The sequence below is a fragment of the Meriones unguiculatus genome, chromosome 9, assembly GCF_030254825.1.
Source record: "Meriones unguiculatus strain TT.TT164.6M chromosome 9, Bangor_MerUng_6.1, whole genome shotgun sequence".
Taxonomy (NCBI): Eukaryota; Metazoa; Chordata; class Mammalia; order Rodentia; family Muridae; genus Meriones; species Meriones unguiculatus.
In genome coordinates, this window is record NC_083357.1 from 75,941,110 (window position 1) to 75,965,583 (window position 24,474).

The 24,474-nt window shown below is 39.7% G+C and overlaps 1 protein-coding gene across 2 annotated transcripts in view; it reads left to right on the forward strand.

Moving 5' to 3' along the window:
* The window catches only part of Sugt1 (SGT1 homolog, MIS12 kinetochore complex assembly cochaperone), a 45,324-nt gene that overhangs the window by 10,657 nt on the left and 10,193 nt on the right, over positions 1-24,474 (forward strand). For both annotated transcript variants that reach the window (XM_021642810.2, XM_060391490.1), the window contains 7 exons: positions 1,302-1,371; positions 1,939-2,009; positions 5,278-5,331; positions 5,778-5,794; positions 9,563-9,594; positions 11,409-11,505; positions 12,658-12,765. In XM_021642810.2, coding sequence (XP_021498485.1) covers positions 1,302-1,371; positions 1,939-2,009; positions 5,278-5,331; positions 5,778-5,794; positions 9,563-9,594; positions 11,409-11,505; positions 12,658-12,765 — 449 coding nt within the window. The remainder of the gene's footprint in view (positions 1-1,301; positions 1,372-1,938; positions 2,010-5,277; positions 5,332-5,777; positions 5,795-9,562; positions 9,595-11,408; positions 11,506-12,657; positions 12,766-24,474) is intronic.

Here is a 24,474-nt window from a genome sequence, read left to right on the forward strand (position 1 = left end):
AGGTGCTGGGGACTGCAAATATCGGCCTTCTTCCCTGCCGAGTCATCTCCCCATCGCCAGCTTTGAGGATTTTTAGCATGGTTTGTCATGAGAGAAGCATGCCGGGTAACATTGATTTAACAGATGTCTTTTCTACTGATACCTTTTCTACAGGAGATGTAATTCATAGTGGCTGTATTCACTAATAAATAATACTTTATTAATACAGCATGTAAATCGTAATTCTTTTGGTAGCAATTTATAATAAAAAGGGATGTATTTAAGTTGTGTGACTTTAAAAAATTGAGTATCTGTGTGGGCAAAAATGTGCCCTTATGTTAAATTATATAAATATTGTTAATGAGAAAAAGAGATGAAGCTGGGCGGTGGTGGCACACGCCTTTAATCCCAGGCCAGCCTTGCCTGCAGAGAGAGTTCTGCACAGCCAAGAAGACTACACAGAGAGACCCTCGCAAAAAAGAAAGAAAAGAAAAAGAGATGAGCTCTGGGATGCAGCTTCATTTACTAAGGACAGATGAACTTAAAAAAAGCTCAAGGGGGCTGGAAAGAGGCCTTGGCGGTTGAAAGAGTGGGTGTTGCTCTTGAGAGAGGACCCGTGTTAGAGCGCACAGCTGCTGGGAACTCCAGCCCCAGTGGGTCTGACACCCTTCTCTGGTTTCCCTGGGACCTGCACTCTGTGGACAGACAGACAGGCGCGCACAATTTAAAAAGTACGTTTTTTTGGGTTTGGTTTTGTTTTATTTTTGAAAAGGAAACCAAATATTAGACCAAAAGGAAAATATGAAAGTAATACTTAAGCCAGGCATGGTGGTACACATCTGTAATCCCAGCACATGGGGAGGCAGAGGCCATCGGATCTCCGATAGTTCAAGGCCAGCCTGGTCTACAAAGGGAGCCCAGGACAGCCAGTGCTACACATAGAAACCCTGTCTCAAAAAACCAAATAATAATAATAATAATAATACTTAAATTTTCTCTTGGATTGATTTCTCCTAATTTAAAACCATTTGGCCTTTCACCAATTTGAAAGGTTAAAAGTAGAGTACTAACTCATTTGTCTTACATTATTTTATGTGTGTCTGTGTGCCACCTTTATGTGCCACAGAACATACAGGGAGGGCAGAGGAGAACTTAAGGGAGTCCATTCTCATTCTGCCAGGTGAGTTCTGGGCAACGAGTTGAGGTTGTCACATTTAACAGCTGAACCCTTATGCTGACCTTGATTCAAATTTTGTGTGTAGTATGTGCTGGATCTGTAAATATCTGACTAGATAATCTTACCTTTTTATATATATGTATAGATGGTATTGCTGATGTAAAGAAGTCTCTTGAACTCAATCCAAATAATTCTACTGCTCTCCTAAGGAAAGGGTATGTATTGTGTTGGATTTGGACTATAGTTAGTGGGTGTTATCTCCTGAGTAATTTACTGTGAGCTATTTATTCATGTTGTAACCATGCGATACTAACTTAGTTACTATATTAACTGAAGAATCGAATATAGATGTGTGATTTTAAAGTAGTGATGATTGAAATAGCTGCAAAGTGGATGAAATTGATGGATGCTCTCGGTCAGCAAAGCTGGATAGCTGCATTTAATAATGAAAAACTTAAGTTTATTTTGTTTGTATTTGTTAAGCACTATTTATTATCACTGATAAACTGAACTGAGAAACCGATTCTTTTGCATAATTGTTTTGAAATAGATATCAATATATTTATACAGTTATTATCAGATTCCTCTGAACTGAGTATTAAAGCTGAGTTTTAATGACCATTACACTAAAAGTTACAATATATAAGAAAAAAATTCTGGCTTTTTAAATATATACTTGAAATAAATTTTCAGCATATAGAAGTGAAATATTTTATTTAGAAAGGAGGGTATTTTCTACAAATTTGTGTGTGTATTAACTTATCCTTAATATTCTCACACAGGATATGTGAATACCATGAAAAAGACTATGCTTCTGCTTTAGAAACTTTTGCTGAAGGACAGAAATTAGATAGTAAGTATTAGAGTTACATTTTCATAATAAATATACCTTCTAGATTGTAAATAGCATAGTTAAATTTTGTTGAAATCTCAGTGTCCCAGAAATCCAATACCCCTTTTCTTTTAACATCATTTTGTGTTGATTTTAGAATTTGAATTCACTTAGAGTTTAACCTTACTTTAGCATTTAAATAAACCGCAGATAAGCTTTGCCATTAGAAACCAAAATTAGTGTCTGGGGAATGGGTTAGCTGTTAAAGCACGTATTGTGCAAGCAAGAGGACTGGAGTTCAGATCCCTAGGACCTTTCAATGTCAGGTGGGGCTGGTAGCTTGCCTGTAATTCCAGCCTGGCGTGGTTGGGGCAGAGGGTTTCTGGAGCAAATTGGACATCTAGACTAGCCAAATCAGTGAGCTCTGTGTTTAATTGAAAGATCTTGCCTCAAAGAATAGGTGGAAAAGCAGTTGAGAAAGATGCTGTGTGTGAATTAGGAACTGAGGGGAAGGGGGGGGTGAGTGGTGATGGAGCCCACGCAGAATTCCATGAATCAAATTCCAGAGACCAGACTGAATGGTGCAGATCTAACTTTATTGTCTAGTGTAGCCTTTAAATGATTGAAAGGCTAATCAGGCCATTCCATGCTAGCCTCAAGTACCAGTAACAATCAGTAGGTGGGTGCAACTATAAGGAAATGAGGGAAATCTAGGGTGAGGGGGAAAGGTCTCCTTAGGAGGCTTCCGTAAAGAAGGGGGGAATAGTCACCGCCCTAGCGGATCCATTTTGAGGCTTCACTAGTGTGCTGGGAATCCCTAGTAGATCATCACTGTGTGCAGTGGATTGGGACCTTTCAGGGAGCCATAGGAGTTGCATATGCTTCACTCACTGTTTCACCATGCCGTATGGGCTTCTAAAAAAGGCTTTCCTTGACATTCTCCACAATGCTGACATCACCTCAGACCTCTAAATATGCACATACATGGTCTGGCATACTACCCACACACACAAAACAAAGAAAGGGAAAGGAAGGAAAGAAGCCAAAAAACTCAGGTAAACAATGAGTATGTTTTCTTTTCTTATTGATCTAGCTGTGGATTTCCCACCCCCATGTGTTCTTGTACATGAATATTTGTTGAGTGCATGTATCAACAGAGGTTAACCTTAGGTGACGTTGCTTAGGAACTGTCTTTGATTTTTGAGATATGACCTGGGCTTGCTGTATTAGGCTAGGCTGCCTTGCCAGCCAGCTGCCGGATCTCCGTGTCTCTACGTGTTTCCCAGTGCTGGGATTCCTAGCTCACAACAGGACACCTGGCTTTTTACATGGGCCCTGGGGGGGGTCACATGGAGGTCCTTCTGATTGTAGGGCAAACACTTTCCAAGTTGAGTTATACCTCCAGAATCCGGCTGTATTTCTGTTACTGAGAAAGTGAAATTTTAAATTGCTTTCTTGTTCTAAAGTCAGTTAATAGGGCTGGAGAGATGGCTCAGAGGTCAAGAGCTCTGGCTCTTCTTCCAGAGGACCCAGGTTTGATTCTCAGCATTGACATGGTAGCTCACAATTATGTGTAGCCCCAGTTCCAGGAGATTCTGTACCCTGGCCTGTGAGAGCACCAGATACAAACAAGGTGTACAGACATACTACAGGCAGATACTTGCATCATACATAAATAATAAAATAAAAAGAATTTAAATGTTTGTTCATTTTAAGTTACTCAGATTGCTAAAAGATTTTGTCCCACTGTCTTTTTATGAAGTCAATTATTACGCTTGAAAATCTTGAGATACAGAAGAAAATGGAAACTTTAAGACAGAGTCAAGCGTTTGAGCTCATTATGGAGCTGAGGATGACCTTGATCTTGTGACCTTCCTGCTATTGCCTCTGGCCTGCTAGGATTGCTGGCAGGCACCACTCTACTCAGCTTATATCTTAGGCAAAAATTGCTTTGAGAGTATTATGCTTTCTCCAGATTGCTGTGGTTTTAAGTGTGTCTGAACATTCTCATAATGCCAGGATCTACTTACATAGAGAAATAATGAGAGCGAGAAAACTGCTAAAAGGTAGATTAATCTTGTATGAAATTATAGGAAACTTCCAAGTTGTATTAGTTTATCTTTTTCCTATGGTAGAAGTTACCACAGCAGTGGTTTTTAACTGGAAACAGCTTTGCTCCGGGGGTGGGTGAGTGAGGAAGACTTTTGCCAGTGTCTGAAGAGGTTTTTGACTAGTCATGACCTAAGAAAGGGGCTCCTGATGAGTTTGTGAGTTGCGTCCTCTAGTGCACATGAGTGTTCCCACAGAGGAGTATCTTTGTTAATGAATTGACACTCTGCCCCTAAAGTGCTGCATGTTTTCAAGTTTTACCCTGTAATGCGTTATCACTGCTCTTTTGCTACTTGTTTTCTCAGAACTAAGGAGCTGTCCCCAACACGGAAATAGAAGCAATGACTTAGGAAGGGTAGATCTCTAGGTAGCAGTAGTCTTTAATTAAATTTGTATATCCCAGTTTAGGCACATGAATTCTTTAGCTGTTCATTTAAGAAGTCAGAATATCGCTCTTTGTAAATGTAAAGAATCTTGTTTTCTAATTCTGTGACGGGAGGCATTCTGTATTCTGCATTTGCCTTGTCCCTTCTTCCTCTTGTATGGTAAAAGGCTTTTACTGGATGTGTGAATAATAGGTTATTTAAGACTAGTGTTTTAATACAATGGTTCCCTAGGAGAATACAGTGCATGCGCACCTAACATTTTATAAGGCATAAATAGATAAATTTTATAAATCAGACAATTTACAACGTTGTATTTTCAGATTATTTAGTAAGCTTTTCTTTTGCTCATTTAATAGTTAACACCTTTTACTAGGCATATTAACTACTTAGCTATTGTGCTAGGTCTTCAGAGGTAAATGATTTGTTGATTCATTCTCATTGTTCTCTAAATATGCAGCTCACTATGTTCATTTTCTCAGATGTTGGAGATAGAACATTTTCATAAGGTATGAAAATAGACAAAAATCTCAGGAAATTGTAGACAGTTGGTAGCTGCGGTTGTAGAGTTTTCTAGGATGAACGGATCAGTGGCACTCCATTATTACATTAGAGCATACGTACTTACCACTGTGGCTGCTGTAATCTCTGTTTGGGTAGGTAATTTCTATTTTATTGACTGCTGAATACACAGTGCTGCGCTACTTTGGGCATGGGTGGCCAGTAATATTTTGTTGAATTAATATGCTACATTGTGCACATTAGGGATTATATAGTAAGTTTTGTTGTTGTTCTAGGTGCAGGTGCAAATTTTGCCATCTGGATTAAGAGGTGCCAAGAGATTCAGAATGGTAAGTATGTTTGTTAGGTAGGCTTACATAGTCTATTGTTTTAAAATAAACATTTCAAGATTTTTGGTTTAAAGAAATTTTATCTTTAATCTTTCTTGGTTCTGAAGATCAAACCTGTGGCCTTGTACATGCCGCGCAAATGGTTGTTCTGCCACTAAGTTACACTCTAGCCCCAGGAATAGACTGTTCCCGATTGGCCCTTGTTTTCAGGCTTGTGTTAGTCAGAAAAAGTTATAGCTTTGCCAAGATACTGTTATTACCAGTTAAAGATGATCAAGGAATCTAAAAGAGTAACCCCTGAATCCACAATGGAAACAGTTCTCTTCATTTTAAATATATAAAGAATTAGTTTTCTTGATTGATGTGTTTGCTATAGAAATCGTGTCTGTAGCTTTGCCTGTACACATTCTGTTATCTGAAAATGCTTTCTATTCTGTGTTTTATAGGATCAGAATCTGAAGCGGTAAGTCCTCTCATCCTTTACGGTTTATTTAGTCACGTTAAACTTAATGAATCAGATATATTTAAGCAAGTGCTTGGGAATGAGCTCTTATAAATATTAAACAATTTCATTTAAATATTAGTTTTCTGAAATCATTTTGTTGAAGTAAAAGCTACAGATTTATTAGTGTTTAATTTAAGCTGACTGTATTTTAGAATCATCAAAGTGATTATTTCCTATCTTTTTTTTTTTTTACCAGTATCTACACCTATTAAATTAAATAGGTGTCATCATGTAGAGCTTTTTTACAGTAGGCTGAAAGTAAATTGCTTCTTTTTTGTTAATTCATAATGTTTGTTAATAGTTAAGGATTTTCATGTCCAAAACATTGTTACAAATTACAGTGCCAAGGCTGCAGAGCTGGCTTAGTAGTTAAAAGCACTTGCTGCTCTTCTAGAGGACTCGGGTTCAGTTCCCAGTATCTTCAAATGGCTCACAACCACCTGTAAATCTAGTAGTTCCAGGATATTTGACATCTATTCTCAAGTGGTGAACAGTTATGCATGCACATATAACAGAAATAGAATTTGAATAAATCTTTTAAAAACTATGGTGAAATTGTAAGGAAAAGTAACTTAAAATATTTGATGAATTTAATTTTGAAAATTTCTTTTATGGGTATGACTTTTGCTGTGTGTATGCATGTGTGCCATATATGTGTGTGATACCTGTGGGAGTCAGAAGAGGGCATCAGATCTTTGGATCTGGAGTTGGCATATGGTTGTGAGCTACCATGTGGATGCTGGGTCCTTTGGAAGAGCAGCCAGTGTTTTTAACTGCTGAGCCATCTCTCTAACCCCAGGGTCAACTTAATTTTTTATCAGTTTAGACTTTTATATTATAGAGCTACTGTTTTAGTAGTAGTTGTCACATACATAGTCAAGGAAAAAAAAATCACAGTGAGTTGGGAACTGTGTATTTAGTCTGTTACCTTTGTGAGATGCTCATTCAGTTTTAGATTTATTTATTTGTGTGAGTACTCTGTCTTCATGTACACCTGCAGGCCAGAAGAGGACATCAGATCCCTGTATAGATGGTTGTGAGCCACCATGTGGGTTGCTGGGAATTGAAATCAGGTCGTCTGGAAGATAGACAGTGCTCTTAACCACTGAGCCATCTCTCCAGCCCTTCTCATTCATCTGTTAAGAAAGATTTCCAGGAGGACAGTGGTGTCCCACATCCTTAATTCTAGCACTTGGGAGGCAGAGGCAGGCAGATAGCTGCTAGCCAAGGCTACACAGAAAAACCTTGTCTTGAAAAACCAAAACCAAACCATACCAAACCCAAACAAACAAAAACCTCAACGACAACAAAACAAATGATCATCAACAACAAAAACTGCAGCTAACAGAGCTGATCTGCTTCAGACAGATTTCTAGGGAGCATTGGGCAATGCATATGTATAGGGAAAATTTAAACAGCTTCCAGAATTGAAGGCCTGTTCAACCATCTCCATATCCATACTTGCCTTTATTCCTAGGTGACTGGGTGGTAAATGAATTTATGGGAGAGGTCTTTACAGGTTGACTTTGTAACTTACCTGTTAATACAGTTTTCTGTTCAGGCTTTGGAATATTTGAGGTCGAGTCTAGGTTTGTGAATGGGCCGGGCCTTTGTAAGGGCTGTGAACTAAGGAAAGCAATTTAATTGAAGAAAGGTTTGTTTTGGCTCATTTTCTTAAAGAGATCAGAAAACAGAAGATGGGGAGCCGACTGGGCACCCAATACAACTTCCAAAGGCATTCATCCCCAGGGACATCTTTCTTCCAGACAGGCCCTACCTCTTTTGGGATATGTAACCTTTGGGATCTGGAGATACTTTATATTTAAACTGTAAAAGGCTGCAAACAACAGACATTTGATACTAAAACTCTATTTGTCCAGTAATAAAGGATATATAGCTTTAGTGCATTCTGTCATGTTGTAGCTTGGTCAGTGGGTCAGAAGATCGGTCTGTCTGTCTGCCTATCTATCAATATGTATATATATATGTTTTTTGAGACAGGATTTCTCTGTGCAGCCTTGGCTGTCCTGGACTAGCTTTGTAGTCCAGGCTGACCCCAAACTCACAGATATCTGCCTGCCTCTGCTTCTCTGAGTGCTGGAATGACAGACATGTACCATTGTCTGGCTGGTAGTCTATATTTTAAGATGTTTTAATGTGCCTGAGTGGTTTTCCTAAATGTACATGTAGGTACACTACATTTGTGTCTGGTACCCTCAGAGGCCAGATGGATATCTTGGAACTGGAATTAAAGATGGTTGTGAGCTGTGTGTTGGTGCTGTAAACTGAACCTGGGTCTTCTGGAGAGTAGCCAGTTCTCTTAACTGCTGAGCCATCTTTTAGCCCTGACAGTCTAGTTTTGTCCGGGTTCCAGCTTAAATTGTAATTGTTCTAGTCATTGTCTGCACTTGTTTCTTGTGAACTAATACTGGAGAGTAATTCCAAGTTGGCTTCATAACTCAACAATAGTATTGCTTACAGAACCAAAAAATCTGGGCCCGGGGGGTCTCTCCTGAGTCTGATACTCCAACCAAGGACCACTCATGGAGATGGCCTGGAACCCCTGCACAGATATAGTCCATGGCAGCTCAGTATCCAAGAGGGTTACATAGTAATGGGAAGAGGGACTGCCTCTGACATAATCTGATTGGCCTGCTCTTTGATCACCAGTCTTGATGAGAACTGATAAGCTAGGGTCAGATAGAAGGGGAGGGTTTCCTCCCCTATCAGTGGACTTGGAGAGGGGCATGGGAGGAGATGAGAGTGCGAGGGAATGAGGGAGGGGGTATAGCTGGGATACAAAATGAATAAACTAATATAAAAAATTAAAATTTAAATGAAAAAAGGAATGATATTGCTTACTCCTTTGGTCGCTTCCATCTTCATTTATGAACAAGTTAGGGGCAACCCATGACTCAGGGCATCTTCTTTACCTTTATATAGCCTTAATTAGTGAATATGTAGTTTCAGGGTGTGATTTAGGGAAGACTCATTTTGCTGGTGGGGAATGGTATCTAATCCTTATAATTCCAGTACTTAGCTGGCAGAGGCAGGAGGATCAGGAATTTAGCCAGCCTAGGCTGTGAGTGAGAATTGCAAGAAATAAGAATCATTTCTTTTTATCTTATGGTGAGACTATTGCAGAGGTACATTTAAACAGTAAAATGTTCTTCTGAAGCTAATCCTTGAAATGATCCTTTATAGTTTCTAGAACAGTGTTTGATAGTTGTGATTAATCCTGATAGATTATATATATATAATCCATCTTTTTAAAATGATTTTTCTTTTTGAGATAGTCTCATGTGACGTGACCTGGGCTGGTCTTGAACTTGCCTTGTCGCTGAGGATGAACTTTAACTCCTGTTCCTCCTGTCTCTACCTCCCAAGTGCTGGGATTATAGGTGTGTACTGCCAAAAATGTTCCTCAGAATGTTAACCTGATCAGTTTTTAAGTTCTGTGTCTTAATACTGGCTATACTACATAAGTCCGTTTTTCCTGTCATTCTTGAGGAAAGTTTTGTTGTTTGTTGTTGCAGGCTCACTGTGTACATGAGGCTGGCTTGTAACCCCACTCCTCCTCCCAAGCAGCCTGCCAAGTGTTGGGGTTATAACTTTGTGCTTTTTCCATATTAAAGAACTGTAGGCCTTAGTTAATAATACACGAGTTTTTAATATAGCTGCTAAACTAACATGTAAAATTTTTCTCTTTCAACTTGCTAAAACCAGTCTGCATCTCAGAGGACTCAGTCAAAAATCAAGTAAGTGTTTCTTATAAAGCAGTGTGTGGTAAATGTGCTTAAAGAGGAGAAAATTCTGGTTTCATAGAAGGCTGCCCCTTAACTGAGATTTTAAATATTTTCTAATTTAAAAATTGTGTTACAGTCCTTGGAAAATTTTAACTTTAAGGCTGTCTACTAATTAGTATTAACATTTAAATGAATTCAAATAACTGTTATCTCTAAACTTGCTTAGCTTGGTTCTGTATTATGTTGCCTGTAAAGTTGATACTCATATATGTAAAGAAATAGTAGGCTATACAGAATTGAAATTTGCCATGCTACTGGTGTGTGTGTGTGTGTGTGTGTGTGTGAGCACATGAATGACAGAGAGGTGCTGAGGACTGAACCAGCAAAGGCCTCATGCATCCCATGCAAATGTCATGTAGATGAGCTCTATCCTCTGCCCTTGTCCTGCGTCTTAAATTTGGATCAGTTTTTCTTAGGAATGTTGTCTGTGAGTTCGCTTAGTATTGTAATTACAGTAATGAATGAAAAAGAAGGCTTTGACTGTAGCTTAGTCAATAAAGTGCTTGCCTTGCAAACTTGAGGATCTGAGTTTGGATTCCTGTCACCCACATAAAAACAGACAAACAGACTGGTCATGGTAGCACACATCTGCAATCCTTGTACTGAGTAGATAGAGAGAGATGGATCCCTCGAGCTTACTGGCCAGCCAGCTTGATTAGACATCTGGTAAACTCCAAATTCAGTAAGAAACTCCTGTTTCAAAAAATGAGGTAGGAAACAATTAAGACACCCCATTCACTGATCAACATGCATAACATATATACACTTGTCCACATGCATACATGCACACAGCAGACACAAATTATTCACTAGCCATGTAAACAACTTATTCTTTTTTTTTTTTTTTAACAACTTATTCTTAAGACTATAACAGAAACACAAGATGGTTTGGCATAGAATTTGGACTATCGCTGAGTTGTGAAGCTCTTTGCTGAGACTCTGGAATTGCATTTCTCTAATCAAGATGCTTTTATTTTAATCTAAGAAGGTGAGAGGCAGTTCAGAACAGTTCATTAAGTATATTGTGAAGCAGGCACTTTCTCTTCTTAGAAATATAATAGTGCAGGATAATCGGCTTTGCCTGCTGTGAGATTATAGTCTGGAGGTGAGTGGCCGCATTTTTTTCATTGTGAGAGGACATGTAGAATACATCTCTTTAGACATGCTGTCTTCCCTCATAACTTGAATTAAAGGGAACGATATATAATGTGTTGGCACTGTGGGAGAGCTATGTAATTTGTACTCATTTGTCTTTTTCCTCCTTATATTTGCTCCCATTTTCAGTGAGCAGAGCTTAAGAGTGTTGATGCAGGTTGACCAGTGTCAGCTGTATCAATGCTGCTGATTGATTCAGAAGCTTCGTCTGACCAGTGTCAGCTGTATCAATGCTGCTGATTGATTCAGAAGCTTCGTCTTAGCTAGCATTCTCAAAAATCTGATTTTAAGAGTTAAAAGGTGACGGTGTTTATCTTAGCATTAGGTGTAAAGATAGTGTTGGTGGTACCTATAACTGGTAGCTATTAAATTTTCATCTTCTGCTTGGCTTAAGCACAGCAGTGTTAGGGAAATGGGGATTTGCTGCACCTGCTGGAAAGGTTTGATGTCAGCTACCTAGAGCGCACTATCAGTATTGGTGATACTAGTTATTTACAGTTGCTTTGTCATTTTCTTCCTCAAGGTGGTGCTCTTGCTGCTTATCAGACTATTAATTTGTCAAGCAACTTTAAGAAAATAAAAAAATTATATTAAGATATTTCTTTAAATAGGTATGACTGGTATCAAACAGAATCTCAAGTAATCATTACGCTTATGATCAAGAATGTTCAGAAGAATGATGTAAATGTGGAATTTTCAGAAAAAGAGGTAACTAGTCTTTGAACCTTACATTATATAGACACTTAATACTGTTTGTAAGTTTAGTATATTGCAGAACAACTTATACCAGGCTAGTAGATAAATTCGTTTTCTTCTTGAGATAATATGGAAAATATTAAATGAATTAGAAGCATTGCTTTTCATTTGAAGTATTTTAAAATTTGAGCTAAGAGGGGAGGTTCTCCTCTCCTTTCTGATCTTAGTCTGTCAGTTCACATCAAAAGTGGCTGTATTGTCCTCTACTATGGCCTGGTAAGGCTGCTCCCCCCCAGAGGGAGGTGATCAAAGAGCAGGCCAATCAGATTATGTCAGAGGCAGTCCCTCTTCACATTACTATGTAACCCAATTGGACTCTGAACTGCCCTGGGCTACATCTGTGCAGGGGACTTGGGGAGTGGCATGCAAGCAGAGGGAGGAGGGAGGGTGGGATTGGGAGGGGAGAAGGGAGGGGCTTATGGGGGGATGCAGAATGAATAAAGTGTAATTGATGAAAAATTAAAAAAAAATCAAAATCTGTATGTAAAAAAAAAAAAATTTGAGCTAAGAACATGTATGCCGTAGGCTGCCTTTAGTTGTGCTTGCTTGTACTTGATTTGAGATAGGGTCTTGCTCTGTAGCCATGGCTGGTCTAGCACCTGTTGTAATTCTCCTGCCTCTGGAGTACATGTCACTGTGCACTCTCTTACTTAGGCCAGCATTCCTGGCTTGTATGTACATGCTCTGTTAAAAAGCTATATGCTATATAAACTTTGTTCTTGTGTGTTATACTTTCTTGATTTGAATGTTAAGTATATGTAATTAGATCAGTAGTTAATATTGTGCAACATTATTTCTTGCCATTTGGTTCTGTATATGAGGATTCAAATGGAAGATAAAATGTGGAGAAAAAATATTCTTTTGAAGTGCCTACACTTGACATTGTAGAGCCTGGTGAGGCGCACCATCTGAGTTCAGTGCCAGGGCTTCACAGGGGGGAGAGGGAGAGAGAGCAGACTCCTGAAACCTGTCATGTGACAACCCCCCCACACATATGATTTCAATGTAGAATCCTTAATTTGCAACATTGCCTAAATTTGTATTTATATTAAGTGCTTAGCCTTCTAGACCTTTACAAAGTACAACCAACTTTATTTTCCTTAGTTGTCTGCTATGGTGAAACTTCCTTCTGGAGAAGATTACAGTTTGAAACTGAGGCTGCTTCACCCTATAATACCAGAGCAGAGCACATTTAAAGTACTTTCAACAAAGGTAAGCAAGCTGAAAAATTGCAATATGAAAAAGGTACCATCTGCAAAACAAATACTGGTAGACAAAATTATAAAATTATGATTGGCTTATTGCCCCTATCCCAGTGTGTTAGGGATGAAACCCAGAGCTCTGTGTGCACTAGGCAAGCACTCTGCCGTGAGTCTACATCCCAGACCTTGTCTCCTTTTAAGACACATACCATTAAGTTAAAATGGGTAGGTAAGAACAAGGATTTTTTTTCCCTAAATTTTAAAATTACATTTAAAATTTTAAATGTGTGTGTGCCTATAAGTGTGTGTGTATGTGTGGTTACATGAATGCATTCATGGGTAGAGGACACTTGTGGGAATTGGTTCTCTTCTTCTACCGTTTGTGTCCAGGGGATCAATCTTGGGTTGCTAGGCTTAGTGGCAGGTGCCTTTACTGACTGAGCCATCACACTGATCCAAGAACAATTATTTTTGAGTGTTAGATGTGGCTGTCTGTTGTTATTTTAGTGCAATGGATGTAGCAATCCAGTTAGCTTATGTGATTGTTGATGTGTCTGTTAACATAGATTAATAGTTTTACAAAAAGGTTTCTATTTAACGTAGATCTATTCTCCAGCCTGTTTAGTTATCGTGTGCATATGATACTTTCCTGGCCTACAAGGATGGTGGTTAAGGATGCCTGTGTTTCTTTTTCTGTTGCTCTTCACCTTATCTTTTGTCATAGGGTCTTTGACTGTACCATAGCTTTCTGTTTTATTTAGACTGACAGCCCGGTGAACTCCTGGAATCTACCTGTTTCTGGCGTGCAGGCTCTGGGGTTAAGAACAAATGACAGAGTTCCATTTTCTGTGGGTGCTGGGAAGCTAAGCTCATGTCCCCATGCATGCAGAGCCAACACTTTAAACTTTAGTGTTTTTAAAATCATGTATGTATTTGTGTTGGGGTACGTGCATATGAGTGCAGGAACCTAAGGAGGCCAGAGTGGATTTGTGAGTCACCCAGTATGGATTCTGGAAAAGAAACCTCTGCAAGAACAGTATGTACCCCACTGAGCCAGTTCTAACTAGCCTCTTAAGTTTTGATACTCACAAATTGGTCTGTTTTGATACACGAATACTCTCTCACACAGTTTATAACAAAGTACTATAAGGATAAATCTGCATTTTGTTTTATTTTATTAGTCAATCTTATTTTAGGTTATTTTATTTATTTATTGGTTCTTTTGAGGACAGGGTTTCTGTGTGTAGCCTTGGCTGCCCTGGAACCTTCTCTGTAGATCAGGCTGGCCTTGAACTCGGAGATCTGCTTGCCTCTGCCTCCCAAGTACTGAGATTAAAAGCATGCACCACCACTACCCGGCTTTTAGACTATTTTATTAAGAGGAAATGATGAATATATTTGAATTGTAGTTTGAATATATAATTTAGATTCCTATATATTTAAAAAATAAGAATACACAATGGAATAAGTTTTGCAGTATTTTAAATGTCATTCCAAAGAAGTAAGTGATAGTATAATTTAGAAAAGAATATAAAATTAAAAATAAAAACTATAGGATATGTTGACCATACCTGTAATCCCAGCATCCAAGACACTAAGGTAAGAAGATTGCTATGAGTTTGAGGCAAGCATGGGCTACAGAGTGATTTTCAGGTCATCATGGGTTAGAGTGAGACCCTCCCCCCAAAAAAGAAGAAAAAAATACAGTGTATATAAAGCATGTGACTTGTGTAACTGAAAATAAAAAATATGGGTGAAATGCATCCTGAGATATTCAGGTAAAACTATGAAGTAGTTTATCGTAAATAAAAGCATATCATAAAGGAGTTAATGAAAAAGGAACTGTATAGGTGGGCATTTTACAATATAATCTGTTATTAACCAACATAGCTTCTCTATTCCTTGAATTAGGATGATGACCTTCATTCATAAAAAACAGAGGCAGAGGGTTGGAGTGGGGAGAATAAAGCTTAGAAGTAGTGTTTGCATTTACTTAAAATTTTTTTTTTTTTCCCTTTAAAGAATCTTATGGTTTGTCAGGAACAAAGGTGGTTAATTATGGGCAGCTACATGACACAGCGCTCTGTGGGATAATACAGAGTGAAAAAAAAAAAGGGTTGACCATTTTTAGTTACTAGTCCTATCCACATAGAGTTAAATTTGTTTAATAATAGAATTTTGAGCAGTCAGTCACAAAACTGAGGCAGGTGAAGAAATGATGAGTTTGGCTTTGTGTATTTTTTGTTAAACATTTTTTATTTGTTTTGGTTTTTAAGTCAAAGACTGCCCTCTTAACTCCTCATTCTCCTGCATTGGCCTTTTGAATGCTGAAATTCAGATACTGTTCTTTGTTATTGTCTCCCTCCTCCTGCCTCCTATTGCTAGGTATTGGACTGAGGGCCTTGTGCAAGGTCACAGATACGCTACACTTAGGAATATTCCCAGCCCGAGAGGTTCTTACTCATGTCCATTTGAAGTAATTTAAATAAGAATTGATTTCTGGGGCTATCCAAGATGGCTGAGAGGACACTGTATCTGAAGAGCAGGACAGCAGTGACTGCACAGCAACCAAGAGAACTCTGTTGGCCCAGACTGAACTCTGGGCCCTAAAACACCAGTGATTGTGTTTCCCAGGTGAGAGGAAACTCCACAGTGTAGAAAGCAATCGGGTCCATTCTCAGGCCACCCAGCTAAACCCGGAAGAGTTCATGGGTGTCCTCACAGGCACTCAGTCGCCAGCCCAGAACCACACTCCAGTGTGCTCTGATCACCATCCCAGACTGAACTATGGGCCCCACAGGGAAGGAAGCAATCAGGTCACCTATACAATCCCTGGAAAAGGTCGCGTGCCCTGGCGCTCAGCTGCCAGCCCAGAGACCTACCTGCGCTCCCAATTCACCATCCCAGACAGAACTGTGGGCCCCAAAGCAGCAGAGACTGGGTTTCCCTGTTGGGAGGAAATCCCACAGTGAAGGAAACAATCAGGTTCGACCTCAGGGCCGAACCCCCACCACCACCACAAAAAGTTCCCTGGAAAAGTTCCTGGATTCCTGAAAACACCCAGTTGCCAGCACAGAGCTACTCATCTGCACCTGAGTGCTCTACTCACCATCCCAGACTGAACTGTAGATCCCAAAACAGCGTAGACTGGTTTCCCTGTTGGGAGGAAACCCCATGGAGAGGGAAACTTCAGGTCCAACCTTAGAACACCCAGTTAATCCCTGGAAAAGTTCCTGGGTTCTTACAAGCTCTGGGCTCTAGCCTCTTACCACACACTTGAGTGCTGTGCTCACTTGGCACTGATTAACGCTTGGGTACTATGGCACAGAGCTCTAACCTCAGATCTACAGAAGCCTGGGATCCATGGGATCAGCCCCCAGACACTGCTTCAAGGTGTAACCTGTCTCTACTTAAATTGACCAAACCATGATGCTTCCTGGTTCTTCAAGTGGGCTGTGCCCAGCAAACATAGGTTAAGAGCAGCAGCAGCAGCAGCAGCAGCAGCTCACTAATTTCAGAGCAAGAAACCCAGAGGCAAGGCAGCTGTCTCCAGGACTTCTCCTGGTGAGAGGAGAGCCCCCTGACTACCAATGCCCAGTTATCCACAGGTCCATAAATCTGAGGTGAGCTGTGGCAGTTCCCTGAGAAGCACCAGCCATTCTGTGACCATATCCAAAAAGGTGAGGAAGCCTCCTCCAGGAACAACTAACTTCCTGTCAGGGGGATTCTCCCCACCCCAGGATTCCAGTAGGCACCAGAAACTAACAGCTAACACCTGAGACAACCAGATGGGTAGAGGCCAGCATAAAAGCACAACCAACAAAAGCCAAAGCAATATGGCATCTCCAGAACCCACTTATCCAGATGCAAGTAGCCCTGGACACCCTAATGTAAGTGAAATTCGAGATGACTTTACATCTATGCTTATGAAGAGGCTAATGGAGGAAACGAAATCTGTAAAGAAATAGAGGAAGATAAAGTCAGACTATGGCCATCCGTAAAGAAATGGAGGAAGTTAAAGGCCAACAGATTATGGCCATCCATAAAGAAATACAGGAAGATGCAGCCAAACAGTGGCCTTTAGAGAAAATAATTAAATCACTGAAAGAAATAAAAGAAAGGAATATTCACACAAACAAGTGAAGGAATTGGAGAAAAAGCAGGAAGATACAGTCAGACAGGTGAAAGAAATTAAAAAAACAGTTCAGGATCTGAAGGTAGAATTGGAAAAATTGAAAACACAAATGGAAGAAATCATGGAGAGGAAGATCTTGGGGAAGAAAGGAACTGCAGAGGTAAGCATAACCAACAGACTATAAAAGATGGAAGAAAGAGCTCAGGTGTGGAAGATAACAATGGAAGGAATTGATGTATCTGTCAAAGATAATGTTAAATCTAAAAAATTACTGATACAAACCAAGAAGTCCAAGACAACATGAAAAGACAAAACCTAAGAATGATAGGAACAGAGGAAAAAGAAGATTCCCATCTCCAAGGCCCAGGAAATATTTTAATAAAATCATAGAAGAAAATTTTCCCAATTTAAAGGAGAGGCCTATAACCCTCTATAAAGAGGTCTAGTAGAGTAGACCCGAAAAGAAATCCTCCCACCACTTAATCAGTCATCATAGATGGAGAAAACAAGATATTCAACAACAACAACAAAATTTAAACAATACCTACCCACAAAGCCAATCTTAAAGAAGATAATAGAAGGAACAATACAACCCAAGAAAGCTAACTACATTCAGGAAAACACAGGCCTCACTAGAGCAAAACTAGAAGCAGCCAAGCACAGGAACATACTACTGTAACCAGCATCAAAATGAAAGGGTCTAACAGCCGCTGGCCATTAATCTCAACATCAGTGGACTCAACTCTCCAATAAAAAGAGATGGGGGGTACTTCATTCTCATCAAAGGAAAATTCCACCAAGAAGGCATCACAATTTTGTACATCTATGTTCCAAATACTAGAGCACCCACATTTGTAAAAGAAACATTAATAAAACTTAAACTACATGTAGATCCCCACACATTCATAGTGGGAGACTTCAACACCCCACTCTAAACAAAGGATAGATCAACAAAACAAACAATGACACTAACAGATGTCATGAATCAAATGTACCTAATAGACATCTATAGAACCTTTCACCCAAACAAAAGAATTTACCTTCTTAGCACCCTGTGGAACCTTCTCCAAAATAGACCATATAGTTGGTTACAAAGCAAGCCTCCCTCAATATATGCGAGAAGATTGAAATAATCCCTTGTATCCTTTCATAACCACCATGGACTAAAGCTGGACCTCAACACCAACAGAAATAGTAAAAAGCCCATATGCACATGGAAACTGAACAATTCTACTTAATGACAGCTGGTTCAGGGAAGAAATAAAGACTTCCTAGAATTCAATGAAAATGAAGGCACAACAAACTAATGGGACACAAAGTAGTGCTAAGAGAAAAGTTCATAGCAAGTGCCTTCATAAAGATATTCGAAACCTCTCATACAAGCAACATAACAGGTCACCCGAAAGCCCTGGGGGTCGGGGGGAAACAGACACCCAAGAGGAGTAGACAGCTGAAAATAATCAAAATCAGGGCTGAAATTAATAAACTAGAAACAAAACAGAATCAGTGAAACCAAGAGCTGGTTCTTTGAGAAAATAAACAAGATAGACAAACCGTTAGTCAAACGGTTCCTCCCCTGTCGGTGTAGGAAAAGGGCATAGGGGCAAAAAAGGGTGGGTAGGACATGGCAGAGACAAGAGGGGGCTGCAGTGGGGATAGAAAGTGAATAAATTGTAATAAAAATTTAGAAAGGTAGAAGCAGGAGGATCAGAATTTCAAGGTTATCCATGGACAAAAACTTCAGGCCAGCCTGTGCTACATTAGATGCTATTGCCCAAAAAAGGTGTGATCACTATAATAAAAGTCTCAGTATATTAAATGGCAAGTTGAAGACTGTCTTTAAGTCTCGTAGACAGTTAAGAGTCATACAGACTGCTGCTCACATACCAGCTTCACAGCTGTTTGCTGGGCATGGTGGCTGCTCACTGTGGAATTCCAGCACTTCAGAGATAGAAGTGGGAGGCTCATCAGTCCAAGGTCATCCTTCTCTACACACATAGCTCTAGGATAGCCTGGGGTACATGAAACCCTGTGTCAAAAATTAATTTGTTTATATCCTTTTATTCCACAGGTGGACAGTATGTATGGCCCATGTTTCTAATAAACACTACATAAATACAACAAAAGAATTGATTTCTGTGAGAGATGGTGAATAATTTAAGAAGTTGTATTTCATGTAATGTTTAACACCCAAATGCAGTTTGTATTTCAAGTAACCAAATAACTTTTTATTCTAAGTATGTTCACACTTATTTTTATTTGCTAAACTTGATGATACTCCTTCAATATACATGGTATTCTTGCGATAATCTGAATTGGAGTCTGATATTAGCCCTGTGGATTTATAGAGTAAATGTTCTATTAGTTTTACAAAATAGAGAAAGAAAACAGCCTTGTGGGTTTTAAATGCTTTCCCCAAATTTACACTGTAGTGAATAATTGCTCATTGGGCATGGTGGCACACACGCATCCCAACACTCAGGAGGCTGAGGCAGGCAGTTCTCTGTTGGTGTGAGGCCAGCATGGCCTACATAGTGAGTTTCAGGACAGCTGGACTATGTAGAGACCGAGTTTCAAACAAATGAAACCAATCAATAAGCAGTTGTCTGTGCTGGCCCAGGATGCACATTTAAATTCTGACTGCTAGCTATGGGCAGTGATTTTTAAGGTTTTCTTTGTTCTAAATGGAACTTAGGATTCCAAAGTTGTGTTCTGAAGCAGAACTTCCTTTTTTTCTTTATACGTGTGTGTGTGTGTGTGTGTGTGTGTCCCTCCTCTAGTCCAGTGATAGGGGATGTCCTTTTCCCCTATTATCTACCCCCAGCTTATTAAATTTCATCGAGACTGTCTGGATCCTCTTTCCTGTGGACTAGTAAGGCCACCTTGCCAGGGGGAGGTGGTCAGAGAGCAGACAGCTGAGTTCATACCAGTGACTGCCCCTGCTCCCCTTAGTAGGGAACCCATATGGGGAGATTGAGCTGCCCAGGGGCTACATCTGAGCATGGGGTCTAGGTCTTCTTCATGCATTGTCCTTGGTTGATTCATCAGTCTCTGCACCCTACCCCTCTGGCCCAGATTGAGCTACAGCTTTTTAAACCATTTTGCTTGAGAAATGTGCTGGGCATATATAGCCATATAACTCAAGCATTTATTGATAATAAAGTTTAAAGGAGTTTATTTAAAAAAATACTCTTTCGTTATACATAGAACCTTGCCATTTACTAAAATAAAAACAAATTTAAGGTTGAGGTTCTTGTTTGTTTTTGCATGAAGAGCTAAACTGTGTTGTTACTTGATGTGTAGAATGTCTCAGATGTTTTGTAAAAGTTGTAATTGTCAGTTCTGAGAATGCTGCTTCACATAGATACATAGTGCAAAATGACAAGTACTTTTAGGGCCATTTCAGAAAGTGTTGGAAATTCTGTTCTAATCCCAAGCCAAAATTCATCTATTTGTTTGTTTGTTTAGTGGTGCTCAAGTTGGCAACTCAAACACAACAATAAAACGTAACAATAAAGTCCAAGGATAGATAGTTTGATACTTTAATGCTGAGGTATGATAGAAGGAGTATGTTAAAGTCTTTGATTTTTGTAAGTACACCATTTTTTTAGTATTAGAAAATATGTGTGTTACAAGATATGATAAACACAATGAAATCTATACACCTAAAGAAGATAATCTAGAAAGCGGACACAGGGTAAGATGGTCAATCCTCACTTAGAAAGACAAATGGGATGTGCATTGAATGTATGACAGGAGTCTACTGCAGAAGGCATCTGAAATTCTCTACCTAGCAGTGTATCAAAGCAGATACTAAGACTCATAACCAAACCTTCGGCAGAGTGCAGGGAATCATATGAAAGAAGGGGGAATTAGTATAACATGGAAAAGATAGGAGCGCCACAAGGACCAAATATATCTGGGCACAGGGTCTTTTCTGAAACAGACACCCAACCAAGGCCCATGTATGGATGTAACCTAGAACCTCTGCTCGGATGTAGCCCGTAGTAGCTCAGTAACCAATTGGTTTCCCATAGTGAGGGGAACAAGGACTATTTCTAACAGGAACTCAATGACTGGCTCTTTGGCCTCCCCACCCCCAAGGGAGGAGCAGTCCTGTTAGGCCACAGAGCAGGACTTTGCAGCCAGTCCTGAAGATACCTGATAAAACAGGATCAGATGAATGGGGAGGAGGTCCCCTCCATCAGTGGACTTGGAAAGGGGCAGAGAGGAGATGAGGAAGGGAGGATGGGATTGGGAGGGAATGAGGGAGCGGGATACAGCTGGGATACAGAGTTAACAAAATGTAACTAATAAGAAAAAGAAAAAATATGTGTGTAGTAAAATTACTGCAGTTTGTAACATACACTAGTCTTGAATCTCAGCGGAAGTGTTTGAGGCAGTATTCAGTTGATGTAGCATGTAATGACAGTATGCACAGGGCAGACAGTGTGCATGTTGTGTTTTAGAGTCAAGGCTGCAGTGATATGTATAAAGTAGTATTGGCAAGGGGTACTCAAATGCCCTGGGCTCATTTCACATTTGGTTTTAAATTAACTTGGTTGTTGTGCATTTGTATTGCCAAAGCTTTTGTGGCTCCTGAATTCAGTTACACAGCTGGATACAGGTTTGAGAGACCTGCATTTAGAAGAAGCTGTGTTCTGACTCTGGCATCAAAATATTTTGCATATATAATCATTAGACTGCTGTTCTACAAAAAACAAGTTGAAATTTTATTGTAATTTTGTATCTGTAGGGAAATATGTGGTGAAATCTTTGGTTATTTCCTTTTCAAACAGCAGAGGGAGGCAGTGTTTCGTACATTAGTGCTAGGAAGGTGACTCCATGGGTAAAGATCTTCCACACTCATGTGAGGAACCAGATTTCTAGAACCTACATTAAATCAGGTGGGTGTGGTGGCTGCTTTTGACTCGGTATACAGGAGGTGGAGGTAGGGAGTAAGCTGGCTTGTCAGACTAGCTCAAATGCCATACTCTAGGTTCAGTGAAGACAGAGGTAGAGAATGATAGAGGAGGGCACCTGATATCATTTTACACGCACGCACGCACGCCATGTTGGCGTGCAAATAAAATGTAGATAGTAATCTTAGATGGTTCTGTTAAATAAGCTGGCATATGTAAAGCACTAAGGACATACTGAGTGTTCAACAAATACTATATACCTTCATAATTCAGATTTTTATATTCAGGCTACAGAATAGTACATGCAGAGCTTAAGAAAGGCAGAGAAGCATACAAAAGCACTGAAAGGTAACCCCTTTTACCACTAATGACATTTTAGCATGCTTCTATCTAGACATCTGCATCTTATCGTATACTGTGGTCCCTGATGACATTTTGGTATACATTCTTTTTAAAAACAGCTGTTTCTCAGTGTGCATGATATGCACTGGAATGTCGTTGCTGTAAGGCAGAGTCTTCAAGAAGAGTAATATGAAACAAGGATTTTGTGTTAAGTCATAATGTATAATGGAGGAAAGAATATGATGATAGCTTTGTACTGTGACTGATAGGTTGCCCTGGCATTTAGACAACTGATAGTTGTCTTGGCATTTAGTAAATACTAGAGTGAAGCAGTTAGAAGAGGAGGGGAGAACCATCTTTCTGTAAATTGCCCTCTGACCTGTACATGGTTATGCAAACCTTACCACACACAAAAATGGAAAGCTAAACTAAAATGTAAAAAAAAAAAAAAAAAAGATTAATTGATTCAATATTAAAAATAAAGGTAGATAATTGAGCTACAATTCTAACAGCAAAGGACTTAACTGTAAAGGACCAGTAAGAAAATGCTTGCAAGGCTTCTCCTGAAGACTAACAATCAGTCGATAAATGCAACTGTGAAGCAAATGGTTTGCAAAGTTTGCCAGGAAATAGCCGCAGCTCTTCAGGCCCTGAGAAAGAGCCTTCTACCACCAGTCTATACTGGCTGCTGAGAGGGGTCTTATAGCTTCTTAAGAAGGCAGTGTCTGAATGCTATGCTTACTTAGGAGTAGTGGTGGAGGAATTGTCCTCTGGGAGAAAGTAATAAATTCTCATATACAGAGAGAGCCCTCAGAAGGGGATGGTGGTGTAGATCTGAGAACTGGTGACCCAGCAGTGCGGGCTCTTAAAGATGGCTTGCAGACACTGCTCTGAGATACGCTATCTGGAAAACCTCCTGTGCACCTGAGAGTAATATTTACGTAAACTACCAAAGATAATTTGTGTTGGGTGGGACGTGTGTGTATGAAGGTCAACATCTGCTGTCTCCTTCATCTCACTTGCTGAGACGGGGGCTTTTACTGAACCTGGAGCTCAGTGATCCCCTGTCTCCATCTCCTTACCTCTGCCGTTACAAGCACATGTTTCCATGCCCAGATTTGTACATGGGTGCTGGGGATCTAAACTCGGGTCCTTAGGCCTGTGGGGGCACCTGCAGTCACTTTACCAACTGAGCCATCTTCTCAAACTTTTAAGGAAATGTTACTTAAGTAAAAATGAGTTGGTTTATTAATGGTTACAGTGAAAATATTTCTGAAACTGGGCAAGTAATTCTAGAAGTCTCTACCAGAATCATCAAGACTTAAAATTCAGTTTTAAAAGCATGTACAAATTGAAAATTCTGAATAAAAAAGAATTCACAGCTCTACCCACCTTTTAAACTTTAAAAAAAAAAGTCTTAAATGGTTTGTTGCATGCTTGCTTCTGTCATAATGAATTAAGGATACCTCCAAGTTCAAGTCAGCTTGTTTCAGTTGAAACAGGTTGTTGCTAAGAGATTTGGCTTTATAAGGCCTCTTTTTTCTTAATGCACAAATGCTCAGGTTACAGTAGCTTTCAGTAAATGTGAGGGCTAATATGTGCTGTTTTTCAGGTGAAACAGGAACTTTTTAATGAGTATGTACATGAACGTGATGGGAGTCGTTAGTTCACCAAGCTAGACTTGTATGCAATCTTTTTGTCTCTTGAAAGACCCTGGTTGAGGTCAATTGCTGTATGTTTCCCTAGAAGCATTTAGTGTGTAAGGAGTAAGGGGTGAGTTCTAGGGCCCAACCCTAATCTGATTAGAGAAAAGAGCAACCAGTGCTTTTAACCTCTGTGCCTTGCACCCAACCTGGTACCCAGGACCCAACCTGGCTGCTCACAGCTGCTTATAACTTCAGCTCCAGGGGACTAGGCTCCCTCCTTTATCTTTTTCAGGTGTACATGTGCACGCAGAGCACACACAGACACACACATCATATACACAAACTAAAAAATCAAAGTAAAATGTTTTATACAATAGTTTTAGGGTGCATACCTAAAACTATTATATAAACTGTTTGTTTTGGTTTTTTTGAGACAGTTTCGCTGTGTAGCCTTGGCTGTCCTGGACTCATTTTGTAAAGCATGCTGGCCTCAAACTCACAGAGACTTACCTACCTCTGCCTTCCAAGTGCTGGGACTAAAGGCATGCACCACCACGCCCAGCTATATTGTATAAAATGATTGGCAAGCTGTGTATCTATCTGAAATATAAATGAACCTGTTTTAGCTTTTGCCCTAATCCTAAGACATATTATTTAAAAGCAAAACTCTTAAA